The sequence below is a fragment of the Abrus precatorius genome, unplaced genomic scaffold (assembly GCF_003935025.1).
Source record: "Abrus precatorius isolate BTA unplaced genomic scaffold, Abrus_2018 Scaffold8, whole genome shotgun sequence".
NCBI lineage: Eukaryota > Viridiplantae > Streptophyta > Magnoliopsida > Fabales > Fabaceae > Abrus > Abrus precatorius.
This window is the reverse complement of record NW_020874428.1, coordinates 8,986,553-9,008,116: the sequence shown is the minus strand read 5'-3', so window position 1 is coordinate 9,008,116 and position 21,564 is coordinate 8,986,553. Positions and strand designations below refer to the sequence as shown.

At 33.8% G+C, this 21,564-nt stretch overlaps 1 protein-coding gene across 1 annotated transcript in view; it reads left to right on the top strand.

Moving 5' to 3' along the window:
* Positions 1 to 709: 709 nt before the first annotated feature.
* Positions 710 to 21,564, top strand: part of LOC113845890 (nuclear pore complex protein NUP205) — a 45,637-nt gene continuing 24,782 nt past the window's right edge. The window contains exons 1-18 of the mRNA XM_027473569.1: positions 710 to 954; positions 1,044 to 1,139; positions 2,255 to 2,329; positions 2,653 to 2,757; positions 2,854 to 2,964; positions 3,646 to 3,805; positions 3,964 to 4,049; positions 10,049 to 10,171; positions 10,268 to 10,495; positions 12,650 to 12,739; positions 13,906 to 14,067; positions 14,402 to 14,518; positions 14,616 to 14,822; positions 15,078 to 15,179; positions 15,316 to 15,459; positions 20,356 to 20,486; positions 20,573 to 20,692; positions 20,955 to 21,078. Of these exons, the coding sequence (XP_027329370.1) occupies positions 814 to 954; positions 1,044 to 1,139; positions 2,255 to 2,329; positions 2,653 to 2,757; positions 2,854 to 2,964; positions 3,646 to 3,805; positions 3,964 to 4,049; positions 10,049 to 10,171; positions 10,268 to 10,495; positions 12,650 to 12,739; positions 13,906 to 14,067; positions 14,402 to 14,518; positions 14,616 to 14,822; positions 15,078 to 15,179; positions 15,316 to 15,459; positions 20,356 to 20,486; positions 20,573 to 20,692; positions 20,955 to 21,078 (2,322 nt within the window). The 5' untranslated portion in view covers positions 710 to 813. The remainder of the gene's footprint in view (positions 955 to 1,043; positions 1,140 to 2,254; positions 2,330 to 2,652; positions 2,758 to 2,853; positions 2,965 to 3,645; positions 3,806 to 3,963; positions 4,050 to 10,048; positions 10,172 to 10,267; positions 10,496 to 12,649; positions 12,740 to 13,905; positions 14,068 to 14,401; positions 14,519 to 14,615; positions 14,823 to 15,077; positions 15,180 to 15,315; positions 15,460 to 20,355; positions 20,487 to 20,572; positions 20,693 to 20,954; positions 21,079 to 21,564) is intronic.

The following is a 21,564-nucleotide window of genomic DNA, read 5'->3' as shown; positions in this document are numbered from 1 at the left end:
ATATTAAAAATTAACTCTATGATAAATTAAAATATATAATTATATATCATATGTAATTTAATTGTAGTTTATTTTTTTATTTTTGATTTATGTAGGTATTTATTAATTATTATTTTCTAAATGTATATTTATAATTATATTTTTATTTGTTTTATATAAACAATTTATATATATATATATATATTTATAATTTGCTGGATTTATATCTATATATTTATATATGATTCACTGAAAATTTTACATATTTATATTGAGATAACTATGGACAAAGCTAAATTATAATGAATTTAAAATTATAAAATAAAAATAACTAAAATGGTGATTAGATTTAATTCTTTTAAATTGTTTGATGGTGGTCATGAAAATTATAAAATAAAAAAATATATTACCTGCGCATGGTATTTATACGCATCATGATTTTATTAAATAATTTTTTTTAAATTAATAAAAAATAAAAATAATTTTTAAACAAACAATAAAAAAGTATAAAAAAACTTACGCAGTGCTTATTTAATACATTACTTAACATGTTTAATTTTTTAAAAAATTATCATGACCAATAAATTTATCATACCGTTGAATAATATAAAATATATTTTCTTAAAATTTTAAATTATTACAATAATAAAAAAGTATATTATGATTTTTCTTTAAAACATTTTTAATGAAGGGGTTTGCGGTGCATAGGGGTTTGTCAACAGCACTTGTCTGTCCCTGTGAGCAATTTCAGTCATTTCCCGCCCTACGTGAACGCTTGTCTTGGGGTTTTGGACTTCTAGGGTTTCATCAGTGACAGAGAGGTAAAAGGCACTGATGGTGTCTCCGAAACAGCTCCTAAGCACCATCGAAACAGCGCTTCTCGGCGCTTCGCCTCCAACGGCGGCACAACGAGTCGAACTCTTGCATGCCATTCGCACCTCTCGCCCTTCCTTCCAATCCCTTCTTTCTTTTCCTGTACGCCATTCACTTCATTTTGGTTCATTTCCTCTCTTTTTGTTACAAATCGATTATCTCTTCACTTTTTGTTTTTGTTTTGTTTTTAGCCCCCAAAGCCCTCTGATCGAAGTCAAGTTCAGTCAAAGTCAGTTCGGCTTCCAGATTCTCCCCCCATTTCTCTTGACGACCAGGATGTGCACATTGTGAGGCTCCACTCTTTACTTTTTACACTCATAGCAAAGAAAAATCAATCATTTCTCCATAATTAGTTGAATCAAACACGCACTAGCTATATTTAAAAAAATGAAAATAAGAAAATAAATTAATAAAATATAAGCAATTTATATAAATAAGTTATTTTACTTAATTGATTATGTGGTACTTGTATCTTTTTATTTTTTAATTTATTGTATTGACATGTTCCTGATACTCATATCTGTACCAGTGCAACATAGATAATAAATTATTAAGGCAAGTTAGGGAATTAGAGGTTAATATTCTCTACCTGCGATGAAACAGCAAATTTTCTGATTAAAGGGTATAAGTCATTTTAAACTTAATGTCAAATAGCTTGTTGATACGATGCAATATGATGTGTCAAGGGAAAAAGGCAATATGTGCCCTTAGGCACTAGGTGCTTTTATAACCTTAAGCAAGAGGGGTCAAACCAAAAAGCAGAGCATGCCACAAGTAAACCAAGTTTTATATTGAAAGAGAAAAAGCATTAAAATCTGAGAAAATGCTGAAACACATACAGAAGAATAGAAGAACAAAATAAAAATTAACAAGATGCGTCTGCTAGAACAAATTTTCACCTAGCTTGAATTATTGAATGACACCTTGCTTCTACTGTCTTTTAGATTTAAACCTGAGATTTTTAATGACCGGGTTTTGCCAAATCCACTGTTTTAAGTCACATGTTCATTTGAGGTGCATTATTGATTATGATGCACAAGTTTCCTGAAGGCACAGAAAGTGTGTGCCTAGCGCCTAAGGCTAATTTCACTGGATGTGTTGTAGTTGTACAATTTTTGTTTTGATCTTTTGTTGTGTGGTTTTTGTTTTGCTTTTTCCATTTTTCTGATGACTGTTTCCTAGATTGATGTTTTGACTATTTTTCCCCATTTGAATTGCTATTTTCATAGTCTTCTTTTATCTTTAGGATTTATTGATGAAGACTTGCAATTTTTTGAATATTACTTTTGCCACTAATAATAACATTGTTTATGTTGGAGATATGTATGCTCATTGTGGTGTGGAGTGTTGTTGCTGTTTCATTTCCCCTTATGTTTCTAACATATGCTTTCGTGAGACATAGGCACTCAAATTGAGTGATGATCTTCATCTCAATGAAGTAGATTGTGTTCGTTTGCTTGTATCAGCTAATCAAGAGGTATATTTCAGCTGCTCCTTTATATATGTAAACACACTTATTATATTTTATTTTGATTCATGATTGCATGATAACTTATACTTTTTAAATTTTAAACTGTAATTTTAGCAAAGAAATTAGTTTTAAAGCAATTTTTTGAAAAGTATGAAGTGAGTGGAAATATTGAACGCAATTTAGTTTAGATATGGGTTAATTTTAGTTGTGGTGACTTGGTGGATTTTTTCGGTTTTTATTAGAGCAGGAGACAATGAATGATAGTGTCAATCCACACAGACATCTTTTATGATTATTTATTTAATTATTTATTTTGGGATCATGTATAGTGGGGCTTGATGGGAAGGGACCCACTGGAAATTCTACGGCTTGCAGTGGGACTGTGGTATACAGAGAGAAGAGATCTGATAACATCTCTCCATTTGCTCTTAAGGGTATTTCTTGCTGTCCTAGACATCATTCAAGTTCACGTGGCTATTAGATTAGCTCTTTAGTTTTGGGTTAATAGCTTTTTGTTGTTTTTTTTACAGGCTGTGGTGCTTGATCAGGGAGTTGAAGATGATATATTGGTTGACATTCAGAAGTATCTGGAAGATCTTATCAGCTCTGGACTTAGACAGCGGTTGATTTCTCTTATCAAGGTTTGCATTGTAATAAGTTATTATATTGCTTTCCAGATAAATTCTGATTTAGGGTAAAGTCTCTTCAAAGTGGTATTGTTTATTGTCAGTAGCAATGAGTGGCAAGCTATCATTAGAGAGTTTACAGTTTTTCCTTTAGTTAGTGGTTGTATCATAACGAGTCTGTTTTTTGTGATGAATCTGTTTAATTCATTAAACTGACATGATTGATCTTAATAATTCATATTTATATATTGGTAGAGATTTGTTTTTCAAAATTCTGGGTGTTCATAAACTGGCAGGTTATATTGATTGTAAATTCACAATTCTTGTCATTGTCTTATACACAACTACATTCTGGGCGCCCACTCTTTGGTTGCTATGCACTGATACAGTATGTGCATAACTTGTATAAGTAGCACTTGGAGAAACATGATTGATACTGTATGATCTTAAAAGCATATCATTACCAAGTTATCACTTCATTGAAAGCTGTAATTGCTCATTTTTTTAATTTCACTAGACTATCTAATTGATGTTATGAAGTATATAAGTAGCCTTTGGATTGACCCTCTCTTCCCCCGTCCCTTCCCCCAAAAGAAAAAAAAGCTTCAGGATGATGCCTGATATTGGAAGGACATTTCTGTGTTTGATCGCGAACCTTAAGTTATCTTTTCTTAAAAATTTTCTTTCTGAATGTAGGAACTCAATAGAGAAGAACCTTCTGGTTTAGGTGGTCCTCAATGTGAGCGCTATGTTCTTGATTCAAGAGGTTCTCTTGTGGAGAGGCAGGCAGTGGTCTCTAGAGAAAGACTTATTCTAGGACATTGTCTTGTACTTTCAGTCCTGGTTGTTCGGACAAGTATGGTTTGTGATCTTTCATATTGATTGTTTTCTGATGGTTAATGTGACTACTGAAGTTCTACTTTGTCTGCTATTGTATTCTATGGAAGAATGTACAATCTGAAAATACCTGATCAATATCAGAAGTGGAAGGTCTTTGACAATCCCTATTTTCAGGTCCGAAGGATGTAAAAGATGTTTTCTCTGTTTTGAAAGATAGTGCTTTGGAAGTTAGTGAGAGCAATGCCACCATAAAACAACAGGTACATTTTTGTACTCTTGCTTTTATGTTTTTTGGTGGAGCATTCAAGTTTTGTTTTTTAAATTGTAATTTCATGGTTTTTAAGTTCTAATTTCATAAATGTTGAAACAGTCCAATAAATGTCACATGGTAACATAGTTATCAATCCTGGATAGTGGCTGACTCCAAAAATGTGTTCTAGCAGGATAGCTCATAGCTATGACAACTATTTTAAAATTTTTTATATAGATTTTTTTTTTCTGTAAATATGCATATAATTACATATATAATGCCCAAAAAATACTCAAAATTTTCCAAAAAATACTCAAATTTTTTAATAGCTTATGTATAATTATTAACAAAAGATCATAGGTGTGGTCTGGTCTTAAGCAAGCAGAATATACAAGGTGTGGAAGAGAAAAAGATGGACGAGAAGATAAAGTTGTTGAAGATGAGGACTTAGATTAGAAGATGTAGTGAAAGCATTTCAAGAGGAAAGAGAGAGAGGAGAGAATGGGAATGCAATTAGGAAACAGTACACTGCATCACGGAAAATTGCTGGGGATGATGCCATCTTTGTGAAAATAGATGGACAGGGTCAAAGAGAGAGAGATAAGGCAGTTAGAGAAGAGAAAGAGAGCAGAGAAAAGTTTTGGTCAAGGTAGTTAAAATTGGGATTTTACTTCTAATTGTAAGGGGGAGTAAAAATGGTAGGATAATAAATATTGAATTGTATGATTTTACAAAATTCATATATATATATATATATATATCCATGCACATTAATTCATATTATGCATGTATAATCATGGTAGCTAAAATCGGGATGTGAATTGTAAAATTGTAGGATTTTATGATTTTTCCCAGCCAAATGATTCAGAGTGCAACAGAAATCGGAGCAAGGTGAAATCGTAGTGAAATTGCGATTCGGATCGTGAAATCGGTGAAATCCCGATTTTCTTCCGATTTCAGAAAAATGCGGGTCAGATATGAGTTTCAGCTCAAATCCTTTATAACCCGAGCCCAACCCAGGTTTTTAATTAGGCGCAAAGGAAGTCTCGGGTGCTTTTCTTCTTCGTTGAACCCTAGACTTGTTTAAGAATGATTTCATGTGCATTGTTAACTAAATCCTTCTTTTCTTTGCGATTTCTCTGCCCCAACCTACTCATTAGCTATTTTTTCTCATCTTCCTTTGGTTTCTTTGTGGAACCCTAAATTGACCAGACTAGGCGACGACGACTTGTTAGTTTCTTCTTCCTCTATTTCTTTTTTTCATCTTATTCGAGGATGGCTTCAAACATGGCTGGTGGTCAAAGCTCAGGGGCTGGCATTTTTGGGTTACTCCCAACTGCAACCGACAACTCCATTGCTATGGGCTCTTCAAGCGTGCCTCATAGGTTTTTTCCCCGGAATGCTCATTAAAACAGGGGTGATGTGGGATGGAAATATGTATTTTCAGTTCAAGGAACTGTGAAGGTTCATTGCAAATTCTGCCAAAAGGTACTAAATGGAGGTATTTATCACCTGAAGCACCACTTGGCTAAAAAAAAAATCAAAATGTTGAAGCTTGCAAATCTGTTCCTGAGGACGCGAATAAGGAGATGATGGAGATTATTACTTCCTTGATGAAAAAAACAGCTAACAAAGATGAATCTTTGGAAATTGGTGAAAAGAGAAAAGCCATTGAAGGTGCTGAAGTTGAGAGTGCTGGGATTGGACAGTTTTGCAAGAAAAGGGGTGTAGGTCCACAGGCCACAATAAACAGCATATTCAAGAAGTGTATAAGGGAGGATGCATGTCAAGCAATTGCAAGATTTTTCTACAATGCCATAGCTTTCAATGTGATAAGAAGTGAAAAATTTCCTGCTATGTGAGTTAATTGCATGACACAGTCTAGGATTTAAGCCACCCTCTTATCATGAGATTAGGGTGAAGTACTTAAAGCAAGGAGTGAAGTTGACAATGGAACTTATTGAAGAACATAAGGCTGTTTGGAAGAGTGTTGGCTATACAATAATGACAGATGGGTGGACTGACAAAAGGAGGAGAACCATTCTGAACTTCTTAGTGAACAGCTATAAAGGTACAATATTTTTGAAGTCAATTGATGCTTTCCACATCACTAAAACAACTTACAAAATATTTAAGATGCTTGATGAAGTTGTGGAATAGGTTGGTGAGGAAAATGCAGTGCAAAATAATGCACTTCATTTGAAGCCATCTTAAATTTGGATGTTGATGGAGAAAAGGAAGAATTTACATTGGACTCCTTGTGTTGCACACTGCATTGATCTAATACTGGAAGACTTTGAAAAAGGAAATACTCCTCCATGAGGAAACAATTTCAAAGGGAAGAAAAATCACAACCTATTTTTACTCAAGGACTTTTCTCATTTCATTATTGCAATGCTTTACAAAAGGAAAAATTTGGTGAGACCAGGTATCACTCGATTTGCCATTGCCTTCATGAGAACAAATGAGCTCTTTTAAGAACGTTCTTGTGTGACGAATGAAAGTCTAGTAAGTTTTCTAGGACAAGAGAAGGGAAATTGGTGGATAAAGTTGTTTTGGACAATGGGTTTTGAAAGAATGTTCTAATCTGTTTAAAGGGTGCATATCCTTTACTTAAAGTCCTTCGTTTGTTTGATTTAGATGAAAAGTCAGTCATGGGCTTTGTTTATGTGACAATGGACCAAGGCTGAAGATGCCATCATATAGTTTTCAATTGTGTCAAAAAGAAGTAATTGATTATCTATCAAATTTTAGTTTTAATTAAAATTTAGTGGCCTTTTATTCATTTTAAGAAAATTAACCCATTTTATTTATTTTTTAGTTACATGCCTCTATGGAATATTATTGATAATAGATGGAATAAACAACTTCATAAGCTTTTGTATGTTGTTGGCTATTTTTTCAACCCTCAACTACATTATAGTCCTGGATTTAAAGTTGATGTTGAAGTTAAACGAGGACTATATGATTGTATGACAAGGATGGTACTTGATATTGTGAAAGAGGCCAAGATTTATGTTGAAATTGATGATTTCATGAAACAACAAATGTTTTTCGGTAGCCCTTTAGCTAGAGCGACACTTCAGAACAAGATTGGTGGGAGTCGTTTAGAGATGAACATCTAAAGCTTCAAAAGTCTGCCATTCCTGTATTAAGTTTAACATGAAGTTCCTCTGGATACGAACTTAATTGGATTGCATTTGAGATGGTAAGATTTTTAGGCTAGAAGTTAATTCTAAAAAGTGAATTGTAATGCATATTTCACATGCTAACAACCTTACAATTTCAACGACACTCCAATTATGTTAATATCTAGAGGAATTACATGTTAAGCTTTATATGCAAATGGCAAACCCTTGAAGATTTGGATGTTTATCTTCATATAACTTTCACCAATCAATTGGAGTCTTCTTCTCAATTGTTGCTCAATCTAAGGGACCACCAAAAACTTTTGATATTTCCTAAAATCATCAATTTGAACATCAATCTTGACTTTTTCTTCAATATTAGGTAGCATCCTTGCCATGTAATCATATAGTTCTTGTTTAACTTTAAAATCAATTTTAAATCTAGAATTACAATGTAATTAAGGGGTGAAAAAATAGTCAGGAGCATGCAAAGGCATGAGGCTGTTTGTCCCATCTATCATCAATGATATTCCATAGAGACATATAACTAAAGAAAAAAATAGAATGGTTAATTTTCAAACAATGAGTAAAAGACTACAAAATTTCAATTTTAACTAAATTTTATACTTGATTGATGGATAATTAATTATGTTTTCTTGATACCATTGAAAGCTATTTGGATGGCTTCATTAGCTTGGTCCATTTTGTCATTAATGAAGTCCATGGCTGACATTTCATTCAAATCAACCAAATGAGGGACTTGAACTAATGGATATGCACCCCTTAAACTGATCAAAACATTCTTCCAAAACTAGTTATCTAAAACAACTTTTTTCACAATTTTTCCCTATCTCATCCTTGCAAACTTACAAGCCTTCTATTCATTTCCAAAGTTCTTTTATTCTCATGAAGGAACCTTACAGTTAAATATGATGTGGCAAATTGGCTGATACACCCAATCTCACCAGGTTTATTCCTTTTGTGAAATGTTGCAATAGGGAAATGAGATAAGTCCTTGAATAGATATAAATTGTGATATTTTGCCCTTTGGAATTGTCTCCTTAATGTATGTTTTTCTCCAATCTTCAAACATTATATCAATGCAGTGTGCTGCTCAAGGAATCTAACATAAATTCTCTCTCTCTTCATCAACTTTGAAATTTGCTGTATTATGAATCACAACCTGCACCACATTTTTCTTACTAACCTCTTCCTCTCCTTCATCAAGCATCTTAAATTTTTTTTTTCCCTGCTGTTTTGTTAATGTGGAAAGGATTAATTGACTTAAAATATACTGTACCTTTAGAGCTGATCACTAAAAAGTTAAGTGTGATTCTCTTCCTCTTGTCAATCAGCCCATCTGTCATTGTAGTGCAGTCAACACTTTTCCAAACAGCCTATTGTTCTTCGCTTAGGTCTGTTGTCCAACTTCATTTTTAGCTTCAAGTACTTCACTCCAATGTTATCAATGGCGGATGAGAGGTCATGGTGGATGGCCAAAAAACTGCCATATAATTATGGTGTATGCCATGGTGGTAAACATATTATATTATTGTCATCTTAACTCTCTAACTTAAGTCAATGAAACCAATGATGTGAAAGTGAAGAACTTTTATCTGTTATTCCATAGTTAAAAGAAATTGGATGTAAAGTGAGGGGCAAAAATGAAGGGAGATAGGATAACTGGAAATGAAAGAATCTGAGCAACTTGAAAGCATGTTCAGCTAAGCAAGTGGATTCTGTAGCTGGGTACACAATTGGATTTTGTACAATAATATAAGAGCTAACAAAGACTACACCTTTTGCTTCATTTCTAATTCATCGCTGAAATATTTTGAATTCTGTTCAGGTAAGCAAGTGGATTCCTATGTTGCATGGATACGGGTACGGGATACTTCGTTTTCTAAAAAAATAGGGATAAATAAATATAAATATATATACATATATACTGTATATAAAATAAAATATAAAATACTGTATATAAAATAGAAGTACACAAATTTTAGCATATTTGTGACTTGCCATTGTCGAAAGAGATGGTCACCAAACTTGCCACCATTGCCATTTGTTGTTGTTGCATGTTGTAAAATAAAATACTGTATATAAAATAAAAGTACACAAATTTTAGCATATTTGTGGCTTGCCATCCACCGTTGTCATTTGTTGTTGTTGCACGTTGTTTGTCACTCATCAGTGAAAGCTGATGGTTGAAGTTTGAGATGAGAGGAGAAAAACAACAGTATGCAATCTGTGGGTATGTGGAGGCTGGAGAAAGTACTGATATGTGGAAGTTAGAAGGAAGAAAGAGACAACTAAATTAGATTTTTGGAGAAAAAAATACCTAAAACTCTAAAATTTTAATTAAAAAAATTTCATTTTTTGTACCCAAACCGCACCTGCGTACCCACTTCCCGTACCCAACTTTTTTTTTTTTTTGCAAATTTTTTTGGGTACGTATCTATTACATACCCACGAAGTACCTGTACCCGGTAGCGGTACTTCATGGGAAGTGCCGTACCCATGGTTCAGAGGTAGATTCTATAGCTGGGTACACAATTGGATTTTGTACAATAATATAAGAGCTAACAAAGACTGCACCTTTTGCTTCATTTCTAATTCATCGTTGAAATATTTTGAATTCTGTTCAAAATAACAGTTAGACTAGCGTGGTGAAAAATGACTAACTCCTTTGTTGTATTTTTTCTGTTGATTTTATTTTATATTTTTTTGAGAAAATGACAAGTTTAATATCTGATAAAGTTTATTAATTTGAGGCATACATACTTCCACGAGTATCAAGAAGCACTTTTTTCTTTGGACTTAGGTGACTTCTGGTTTTAATTTGTATTGCTCGATTTTGATTTTTACTTTGTTTTTGCAGATTACCTTTTGTCTTCTATTTGCCCTCGTGATTGCATTTGTTTCAGATGGTTTGAGTACAGTGCCTGATAAAGCATCTGTCCTTTCTTCTAATACTTCATTTAGACGTGAATTTCATGAACTTGTAAGGCAAAATATAATTCTTTATATTTTGTGTACTAATTGTTTATAAATATTTGGTATCAATTCTGGATGCTTTTGATGTACTTTTGTGTTTAAGGTAATGACTACTGGAAATGATCCAGTTGTTGAGGGCTTCGTTGGTGGCACAAGGCTTGCTTGGGTGGTACATTTGATGTTAATACAAGATGTTATTGCCGCAAGGGAGACTGTTTCAAGTGGTCCATCAAATGAACTCGGTTATCTTAGTCAATGCTTGGAAATCATTTTCTCAAATAATGTTTTTCAGTTTTTACTGGATGAAGTTCTTGGTACTGCTGCCTACCAGGTTCATTTCCTTGCCATTTTTTTTTTTTGATAAAACAATAATTTCTTTGTAAAGAGAAGAATATTACAAGAACATTGGAGGACAAGGAATCTGTCATGAGGTAAAAAAGGAAAATACAACAAAAAGGGGTGAAAACATGAATGGAGAAAAGCTGTCCATGCCCTCTGCATATCTGTTAATGAATACCCTGTAATAGTCAATGTGCTTTAACTTCTGAAAGAGAGTAGCTCTTTGACTTGGTAAATAAAGGCATTTTCTCCACTATGTGAGTATTAAATGAGTTATATATAAGTTTAGTTTTCAGGAAAGAATTGCTTGCTTTTTCTGTCTTCAAGCACTTAAATTAGTCTATACAATATACAAATTTCAATATTATTACTATCCTTTTTTGCCTTGTTTATTGAGCTTACATGGTTTTAGGTAGGAAGGATTAGAGAGAGAGGAGAGAAATACTGAGAGTCATAAAATTTTATTGATTTTGATGCGAAGGATATGTACATAAGTCAAATTATTCTCTATTATTTTCCTAGATTATTAATCCTAATTAAATTAGGAAACATAAATAAACATAAGGAAATTTGAAAACGAATTCTTAGAGATCACCTAAGATACTCTTAACATATTCTTAGATACAGTGTTGATATTGTGAGATTATTTATATATTTTAGCACTGGTGTTCAAGCTAAAGTTTTTGAAGGTTTAAGCTTGTTACAAATAAATAATTTGTGAAAGGAAAGTAAATAATCTGGACTCCACAAAACATGGAAAGGCAACACAAGGATGCTGTTGATGTTGAAGAGAAGATATTAGTGTTGTTGGAAAGATAACTTAGAAAGATGGTTGGAACAAACAACAATTGGAAGAGGCTAGTTGAAATGTTGCATGACCAAGGAAGTTACTTTGTTGGAATAATCATTAGCTAAAATTTCCTGGCAAGCAATTATACACAATCATTGAAACTTTTCTAAATTCATCAAGAATAGCTTTTGGAAGATTTGAACCACAAGAAAACATGAGACCCAAGAAAACTTGAAATAAATCTAGGAAGGAGATTGGGTCAAGGAGTTTAGAACTAGACTTGCTAGGGCCAGAGGCCTGATATTCTCCATACCATTGAAGGAAGTCACTGTGAGGGTGGTGTAGTGACACAGTTGCTAAAACTGGAATTCTCTGTCTCCAGAGGGGTAGAGGGGCAGCTTTGTCAGTGTTGAACAGTACCCTAGCAGTGCCAAATAACCGAAAAATGAGTAATCTGCAACCTGGAACAAACAAGAAACAACAGATTGGGGTAGAGCAAAGTGTGGCAACTCTGACGGAATAAGCAATGGCTAGAAAGAGTGCTGGACACGCAGGCAGTGGTGCAGTAAGGAGAGAGAAAACCAACAAAGAGAAGACGTGGGGGATGTCTATGTCTATTTGGCACAAAATTTTGGGGACAGACCAACTGGGCAGGGTGAACCTGATCTGAGGATGGTGGCCAGAAAACTTGCTGGAACAGTCACCAAACATTCGCTGAAACAGTAAGGAGCAGCAGCAGTGTCTGAGAGAGTGGAAATCTGAAAACTAAATGTGGAGCCCAGTTTTTGAAAAAAAATTTCCACCGGAGAACGTTGGGTCCACTGGATAAATTAGTGAATAGCTGAACAGGTTATCTCACGTTAGGTTCTATGAGAAAGAAGAGGAATGGGAGATATAAAATGATTACATGTTTAAACTACACAGTGGAGCATGTATTTATAATAGGAATCTGGAAAAGTTTGAAGTTTGAAACTGGTCTTTTGATCAACTTTACATATATAGTTTTAAATTTAAAACATTTGGGTAATCGGTGGGATACTAAATTCTAGTTTTAAAGTGTTACGAAAATTAACCTGCTATGTGCTAATCATTTACATTATCCAAATTAGTTTTACTAACTACTCATTCTGATCTTGCTTTTTTTTTTGTTGGGGGGGGGGGTAGATCCCACTTTGGAAAGTTGTGTTGGATGGGATTATTGTCTCGGATTACAAATAATTCTGTGCATGTCAGTCATCTTGATTTGAATGTGCAATATCACTTGTAGCAGAGCTTTTGTAATTACTTATTTACTGTAGCTTTTCATGACTATACTTTATTCGTATACTGTTGAGACAGCTGCTTCTTGTCTTACAGACTGAAGACGAAGATATGATCTATATGTACAATGCTTATCTGCACAAGCTGATTACATGCTTCTTATCTAACCCTCTTGCAAGAGACAAGGTTAATTGATTTTTCCCTTACGTATCACATAAACAGCTGATTTGGATAATTGAATGCACAAGTCTGACTAGGATTTGGTTTTGGTTGTCAAACTTTTTTAATTACTCTATTTAGCCTCTTATCTCTTATACTCCTTTCAGTCTCAAATATAAGCAAATGTTAATTAATTCCACACTATTTAATGAAATTATTCCTAAAGCATCCTTAATTCAAGTTTTATTTTTAATGACTTTTTTATTCTCAAGGTCAAGATATGATATCATTAATTTCATACTACTTTCAAAATGGAAAAAGAAAATTTAATTTGAACAAATTCTCAAAATTTAAGTCTCTTACCATAAATTATTTTGCACATTTGGCATTGGGATTTAAAATAGGAATTTAAACCATTAACTAATGTCATTTAGTGCTAATAAAAAAGTTAAATCATCTTTAAGTAATTTGTTTTTCTGTGCAATAAATATCACGAAGAGTATATTAAGCTTATTTATTTTTAAATAAAATAAAGAACATTAAATGTGAGAACAACTTGCTTATATTTGAGACTGGACGGAGTATAGCAGATGAATCACCAGATTATTGTCTAAGATATCATGAATCATGATGATTGGTTGTGTTATCTCTAACTTCTATATTTCTTTTTCCCCTGTTCTCTGTACCTTCATATATATATATATATATATGGCTAGGTTTCAGCTGCATTTTTGTTTCATTCAAAATAAATGGAAATTGATATTTGAAAAGTGTTTTTTCATCATTCTTCTTTTGGTTATTCCTCATTTTTGTACATGGTTTCATATATGGACAATGAAATGCAATTCCCAAAAGCTCGCCTTTCAATCCATTTTTGGCTTTAGAATGCATTAGTTTAATGGTAGCTGTTTGACTTTGATTCTAATTTTTATTATGAATTTTTTGTTAACTTGCACCTTAAGGTTGATCTTTTTGTTGCAAATCATTATTAAATATTAATTTCTATTCTTATAGTAAAGCTTAGTTCTTTCAATTACATTCAATTTATTCCAAATTGGTGTAACTAGAAATACTTATGGCAAAAACCATTTGGATAGTTATTGTAATATATATATATATATATTACACTGGTACATCCCCTGTATTAAAAATATTTTGTTTTGTACTTATGTTTATGCATATACTTTCTGCAGATAAAAGAATCTAAAGAACGAATTATGAGTGTGCTTAGTCCATACCGAGTTGTTGGATCACATGATTTTGCAAAGGAAAGTAGCTCAAGTTCTCTACGTGGCACTGAAATGGGCCTTTTGCCATTTAATTCAATCTTGGACTTTGTGAGCAAAATATATCAGGTCAGCTTGACCAAATGGCAATTAAATATAAGAAAAAAAATTCTATTTTTATATTAAGTAATCAGTTCAAGTTTTGAATAGATCAAAAGATTCAGATTGTTGACGCCAGTTATTGAGTTTTTGCTGCTATTAAATGATCCTGGTTCCAAATATTTATGCAAATTCTATATATTTTCTGTTTTGAAAAAATAATTCTGTAAAAGCTATGTGGGTTGGTAGTGTTTTGTATGCATTGGTGTTTTTTAAGTCTTTAAATCACATTAAAGTGTAATGTGCTTGGTTTTTAAGGCTTTTGCTTGTGATCATGACCTTTACTCTTGTCATAAGTTATCAGAAAGAACCAGAGCTCTTGTCAGGCAATGATGTGTTGTGGACATTTGTAAATTTTGCTGGAGAGGACCATACAAATTTCCAAACACTTGTGGCATTCTTGAATATGCTGAGCACCTTGGTAAGGATAGGAAATTTATGATCATCTTCAATGTGATAACTTAATCATGCTCTGTACCTTCTCTTATACTATAGCATTTTGGGATGCTTCTTTTTAGGCTTGTAGTCAAGAAGGTGCATCAAAGGTTTATGAGTTGCTGCAAGGTAAAGCATTCCGCTCAATTGGGTGGAGCACATTATTTGAATGCTTAACTATTTATGATGAGAAATTCAAACAGTCTCTTCAAACTGCTGGAGCAATGTTACCTGAAATTCAGGAGGGGGATGCCAAAGCACTTGTGGCATACTTAAATGTGCTAATGAAGGTTCAATTTTACTTCTTATTATGTCAGCTTGTATTGAATTTCTTGTAATTTTTCACCTATAGACTTGCCATTGCTAAGATAAAAGGTGATTTGTTATGTTCGGTGTGATGACAGGGAGATGTTCAATAAGAAGTTCTTGGTTTAATAAACTTGATGCACAGTCTAATATTTCATTGTTGTATAAGATTTCACCTTTTCAGTTTTTATCCAATTGAAAGGAATGATGTTTTTACTGTGCATTTATTGTATATACAGGTTGTGGAAAATGGGAACATGATAGAAAGGAAAACCTGGTTTCCTGATATTGAACCACTGTTCAAGCTTCTTAGTTATGAAAATGTACCCCCTTATCTTAAGGTATGTGGGCTGTATCACAGTGTTCTTGCTAGGTTAGAAGTATAATTAGTTTCTTAATTTTGTTGAGAGCTAGGAGTTCCAGTAGAAGTGTTAGTGTGTACTCTTCTTTACTAAACAAGATTACTTGTTAATATAGGGTGCTCTAAGGAATGCAATAGCCACATTTATTCATGTGTCTCCAGTACTGAAGGATAGCATATGGACCTATCTTGATCAATATGATCTGCCAGTAGTTGTTGGGCCTGATGTCCAGAACAGTCCACAATCTATGGGAACACAGGTGGGTATATCTGTCTGATGAATAAGTCATTACTTTTCACCACCTTAGAAACTATTTCCATCAAAACTGTACAGAATCAACACTACCAGAAGCTTAAGCTGTAAGGTGCAGGCTGAATGACTTGTACTTTGTATCTCTAAAACACCGTCCCATGTTAAAATTTTGAGCTTGAACTGCAGACTGTAGAAAAAACCCTTCCAAAGCACAATGTGTTGTGGAATGTTTTATTTATGAAGAATGGGATGGAACTCCCAAATCTTGACCACATGGTGAAACAGGCTTTGCTTTATGTCAAGAGTTGAATAGTAAAATTGTGGGCTTTGACAGTTTTGGAGGGCCTTAGTGATTCAAATCACACATGGTGGTGAAATTGTATTGAAATCATGATTCAAATTGTAAAATCAATAAAATTGTGTGATTTCCCTTATGATTATAATGTGGCACATTTTCTAGACTAGACATCTAGAATCAGAATACTACTATTAACTATTTGGTTTGGGTGTTTAAGTTTTATGTCCTCTAACTTGTCAGAAAAATTGATGTCTTTTGAGTTATTAAGTTTTTTCAGTACTTTATGGCTTATGCATGACTTTTCTGTGGAATAAGGATTATGATTTATGAATGAAAGTTTATCCAAGTGTTTTTTGTGATTTAAGGGCGCCCCCCCCCCCGCAAACACCAATTTATGCTTTATTATTATTTGCACTTATATGAATTTTGTAAAATCTTAAGATTCAAGTTACAATTTATGATTTTCCCTCCCCTTTCCAATTTAACATAAAATCCCAATTTTAACTTCCTTCTTAGTGACATTTTCTATCCTTCCTATTCTTAAATCTTATATGTTATAGTCATCTTCCCTTTTTTCTTTTCATGAGGTATGTGCTTGGTTGTTAGGGAGACAATCACCAGAGACAAACAAGAGCCTAACCATAGTTGTTAATCATGCACGATAGTGGCACAATAGTGTTGTTGCAGAAGCAGTCCCCTGGCCACTCCCTTGATGCCCATAGCATCAGACTTTGTGTTGAAGGCAATGTGGCTGACTCGTGGATGCTTTTGCGCTAAATTGCAACCATCCAGATCCTATCCTGTCTGTGTGCATAAAGCCTGTTTTACCCTTTTTTGAACTAATTGAAGGTTTTTCAAGGGGTCAATCTTGGGATTTTGCCTCCTTTTACTTTAGAGATGGGTGAGTGGTTTTAGGTTCTTGGTGATGCAGAAGGGGTGGTGTTCAGTTTTGTGGTGGGGGGAAGATACTGGTGCTTGGTGTTACATTTTCTAGTGTTGAAGAGGTGTTTCTGATGAGTGGTGGGGTGTTATGTTGATGGCAGTTTAGTCAGGTGGTTTGAGATTATCGTGGTTGGTCAGGTTCACAATGGTGAGGGACATGCAATTCTGTGTTGGAGGATAATGGTGGTGTGTGATGGTTATTAGTTCTATGAACATATAAATATATTATTGTAGGAAATTTTTTTGAAATTATTAATAATAGCTAAATTGAAGACATTTTCATTGTTTTCATTTTCTAAAAATAGGAAACAGGACAATAAAACAAACATGTTTTTAAATTTTAAAATAATGAAAATAAAACTATTTTCAGAAAATGAAAATTGATAATATTTTCTGAAACCAAATGCTCCCTATTAGTGTGATACCAACACTGTAAAATTGTAAATATGTAAGTTGATGGATGCAATTATCTTGATTGTTCATATTTCCTTCCAGGGGATATCTGTTGCAGTCCTCAAACTACTAGTGTTGATTCTTATATTTTTCCTGCACTTGCACTGCATAGTGCATGTTTTCTATTTCATTTTGTATACCTGAGAAACTTTTTTACTTAAATATGTAGATTATGTTTCATAAATAATGTTACCACTGGATCTGCAAAAGCAGTGCTATATGTAACCTAATGCATTATGGTGACTGATTCAAATTTTAAACCTCTTTATGCTATATGAAGAATATTGAAAAGCTAGAAACTAGGCCTTTCTTCAATTTGTCATGCCCAAGTGGGCCTTAAAGTTTATGTGGATATTGAAAAGCTAGAATTTTTTTAAATACTATTTCTTTACCTTTTACATTTTGATTAGCACAGTAATACTAGTCTACAACCATGGTAATTAAAATGGTGAGTCAGATCGTAAGATTGTGTGACTCAATGATCTTCAGTGGCCTGAGCATGCTGACTGGCATGCAAGATCATGAAATGGTGGGATCAAGGTCGAGTTGGTCTGTGAAATTGCCAGTAATGGTCGATCCCACTGTGCCTCAAAAATCCATTTTGTTTTGCTTGAGCCACGACCCATTTGGGGTGAACTTCGGAGAATAGAACCCTAAAACATGCTTTCAAGTTTCTCAGTTTGCACTCCATTCTCAAAACACCAATCCCTCAATGTCAGCAACCTCCTCTAATGCTGGTGACAATGCTGGTTGCTGCTGTACCTGCATGTTGAACTTGCAACTGTCTTGGTTGCTATAGCTGAGTTCGTCTTGTTATTGGGTGCTGGGTGGTGATTGTTACTAGTTTCATCTTCATTCTTGTTTTGTTTTTTTGTCAACATTATATCAAGTTGTTTGAATAACCGCCCCTCTCTGTCTGTTCTCACTTGTATTTGACTCGGTTCTGTTTTTGATTCTGCATCTTTGTTTTTTTCTTATTTTTTTGAAGTTGCAAGTTTCCTGCTCCTACTTTTTTTGGGTTGGCAATTCATCTTCATTTTGCAAGGTGTGGGATGGGCTGTGTGACCAATACAAAACAAGTAAATAAATAAAATTGCATCTTTTTATATATTTATAATTTTTGTGGGTTGCGACATATAATTCTAAGTCTAATTAAATTTTATTTAAATGTTTTTTATGATTTTAAGCATAGTTATCAATAGCGGCCGCTATCGCGGCATAGCGGAGCGGAGCAGCGCAGTTCCGCTATGGCAACCCTATAGCGTCGCGAATAGCGGCCAGAAATCGCAGCTGTAGCGGCCGCTATACTGTTCTCTTTAAAAAATTTGAATTTGTCCTTTGTTTTTTTAACATTTGGGGCTTTTAAGGGGGGTAATATTGGGATTTCAGCCCCCTTTTATTTTCTGAATCTTCTCCCTCCCTCTTGCAGACCCTAGCCCCTCAACTCACCTTTCAACTCTCTCCTCAGCTCTCCTCTCATTTCTCCTTTCATTTCTTCTCTTTTCTCTCTGTTTTTTCTATTTCTTTCTCTCTTTTGATTCCCCTACTTTGTTCTGTTTCAAATTTCAAAGCTTCAAGTAGAAGCAATGGCTGCTCCTGCACCCTTTGCCTTTTGTTATTTATTTCCTTCTCTAATTTGAGTTTTCCTTTTTTTTGTTCCAAATTTGTATATTAATTTTATATTTTTCAGCATGTATGTGTGTATTAAAACTTCAGAATAGCGGTCATCCTGCTACCACTATTCCCGCTATAGCATTTTTTAGGTTGGCCGCTCCGTGCTGCTATCCGAGATTGACTACTATGATTTTAAGGTTACTTTGTTTATTTATGGTATTTTATATGCATATATTAATCAAATATAATTTTATATTTTAAGACCTAATTAGGATCTTATGTTCCGTGTCATAATCTTACGGTATATTAGTGTTGTCAAATGATGGCTGCCATGGATGTGAGTGGTGGTTTTTGCCCAAACTGCCATAACCATGGCAAAAAATGCCAGATTTTGGATGGCTGGCCACGGCGGCCTTTTTGTGCCTAGTGACCATGGTGGAAAATGTCGGATTTTGAGGAAAGAAGTGAACTGGGCCTCTGACTTGACTTGGTCCAGAGTGATCTGTGAAAAGAAAAATCCTAAAACCTAGGTTTGTGTTGCGTTTCATTGTTGTGGCCATCGCAGACACTGTAGTAGTGGAAGTTGCTTTTTCATTGACCCAAAAATGTCCTAAATTTTTAACATTGCAGAACCATTTATGGGGGGTATTTTGGGTCAAAACTAAAATGGCTTCAAATGGGTTTAAAAAAACCAATTGGGCCTCGCATTTTTGCACCTTTTCTCTTACCTTTATAGTCTTCCGCTACCCATCAACCCACTGCTCTCCAGTGGCTTTCCGGTGAGCTCCTGGTGTTTTCTGGCCAGTTTTTAGTGTTTCTGGAAAACCACTGTTTGTTGACCCTTGTCTTATCTGCTAAGTGCTCTGTTTTTCTCTTTATGTTGCTATTTTTTGCCAAGTTGTTGTCCTCTCATTGTCCTTTTTTTTTTCTTCTCATCTTTTTCTTTGTTTTAGTTTCCAGCTATTTTGTTCGTTTTTGATTGATTGATTTATTTATTTTGTCTAGATCTCTCCTCATTCAGTTTTAATTTTATTTGGTTTTCAATGTTTTGTTACTTTAAAGACATTGAGTTAGAGGCTTAAATTGTTTATTTCCTTGACTTACATACTTATATTTATTGTCTAAACCACTTTATTTCAGCTTTTCTTGACATTCTTTTTTTTTCCCCCTCAAACCGTTTTCCCCTCTTGGTTTTATTCTGTATATATAATTTTAATAACCACCATGTTTCCACCATAAACTGCCATGACATCCGCCATAACTTTATGGCAGTTTTTTGGCTATTTGCCATCCGCCATTTGATAACATTGTGGTTTATGCGTTTCTCTCCTTTTGATTCTTCGTAGAATCTTGATTTTTATTACATCAGTGCAAACTATTAATAAAGGACATTAAAAATTGATCTATATACTACCAAAACAAACACTGTTAACAAATAGGGTTAATCCTCCCTTTTAAATTTTGATTTATCTTTCATGTAAGCTCTCTTATTTTATTTATTTGCTTCTTCCTTTTTTCTCCCCTTTTGCTGTCTGCCTTTTTTCTTCACATTAATTTACTCTCTCTCATGTCCTTGTGAACTTGTAATTCCAACAGGTTTATGATATGCAATTTGAATTGAACGAAATTGAAGCAAGGAGAGAGCAATATCCTTCAACTATATCTTTCCTTAATTTGATAAATGCTCTTATTGCAGAAGAAAGAGATTTGTCTGATAGAGGGCAAAGGTACTGTTATTTCAAAATTTTGCTGATTTTTTTTAATTCATGCTTTGCGAGTGCTCTGATGTCTAAAATTCTCAATTATTTTCCAGATTTATTGGAATCTTTAGGTTCATCTATGATCATGTTTTTGGGCCATTTCCTCAGAGAGCCTATGCAGATCCCTGTGAAAAATGGCAGTTGGTTGGTGCCTGCCTTAAACATTTTCACATGTGAGTGGTTCTGTTTCTGTGATTTGAGAATAAATTGGCTATATGCTTCTGTTGTCTTTGATATAGTTCATCCTGATTATTGTATTGCTTGATTTTTTCCGTTTCGTTCTATTAGCATTTATCTGAATGGCATTGAGAGACTAACGGGACTTTTTATAATTAAATTGATTGATACTGATCTCTATTCAAAACAATGGGCCAGCTCTGGTATGAGATGCGTGTTGTAAATCAAGAATGTTATTTCATGAACTTAAATTTGCAGGGTGCTAAGCATGTATGACATCAAGGATGAGGACTACGAGGGTGTAGTTGATCAGTCACGACTTTCAACAACTAAAGAATCATTACCACTTCAGACACAGCTCCCAGTTATAGAGTTGCTCAAAGTATGTGACTTGTAGTATTGTTGTTCAGGTGTACTAAGTAGCATGTGTTATTTCTTATGCATAAATGTATACTTGAATTAGAATAATTAGAATTGTTTATTGCATTACATGATCTGTACAATATTTATATACATTGCCAACAAGATGAATCTATTAAGTTTAGGATTAGGATAAACTACATACGGAAACTAGGAAATGATTTAGGAGTACAAATTCAAAACTGTATATTGACTGGGTAATATCTAATGTGAATATCTCAACACTAATGTTTATCTTCCATGTTTTTGAATTTGTAAACTGTTTGTTATAATAAATCTCATAGCAATGGCATCGTGATATTTATAGATCAGTGCTTGTGCAGTTATGCTTATTAAGCAACTATCAGCTATACAAATTTATTATGCTATTATGAGTTTTATCTTTTTCAATAAAAAATTCCCGTCAATTGATGCATTGATGACTTTTATGTATAGTATTCTAGTTTTC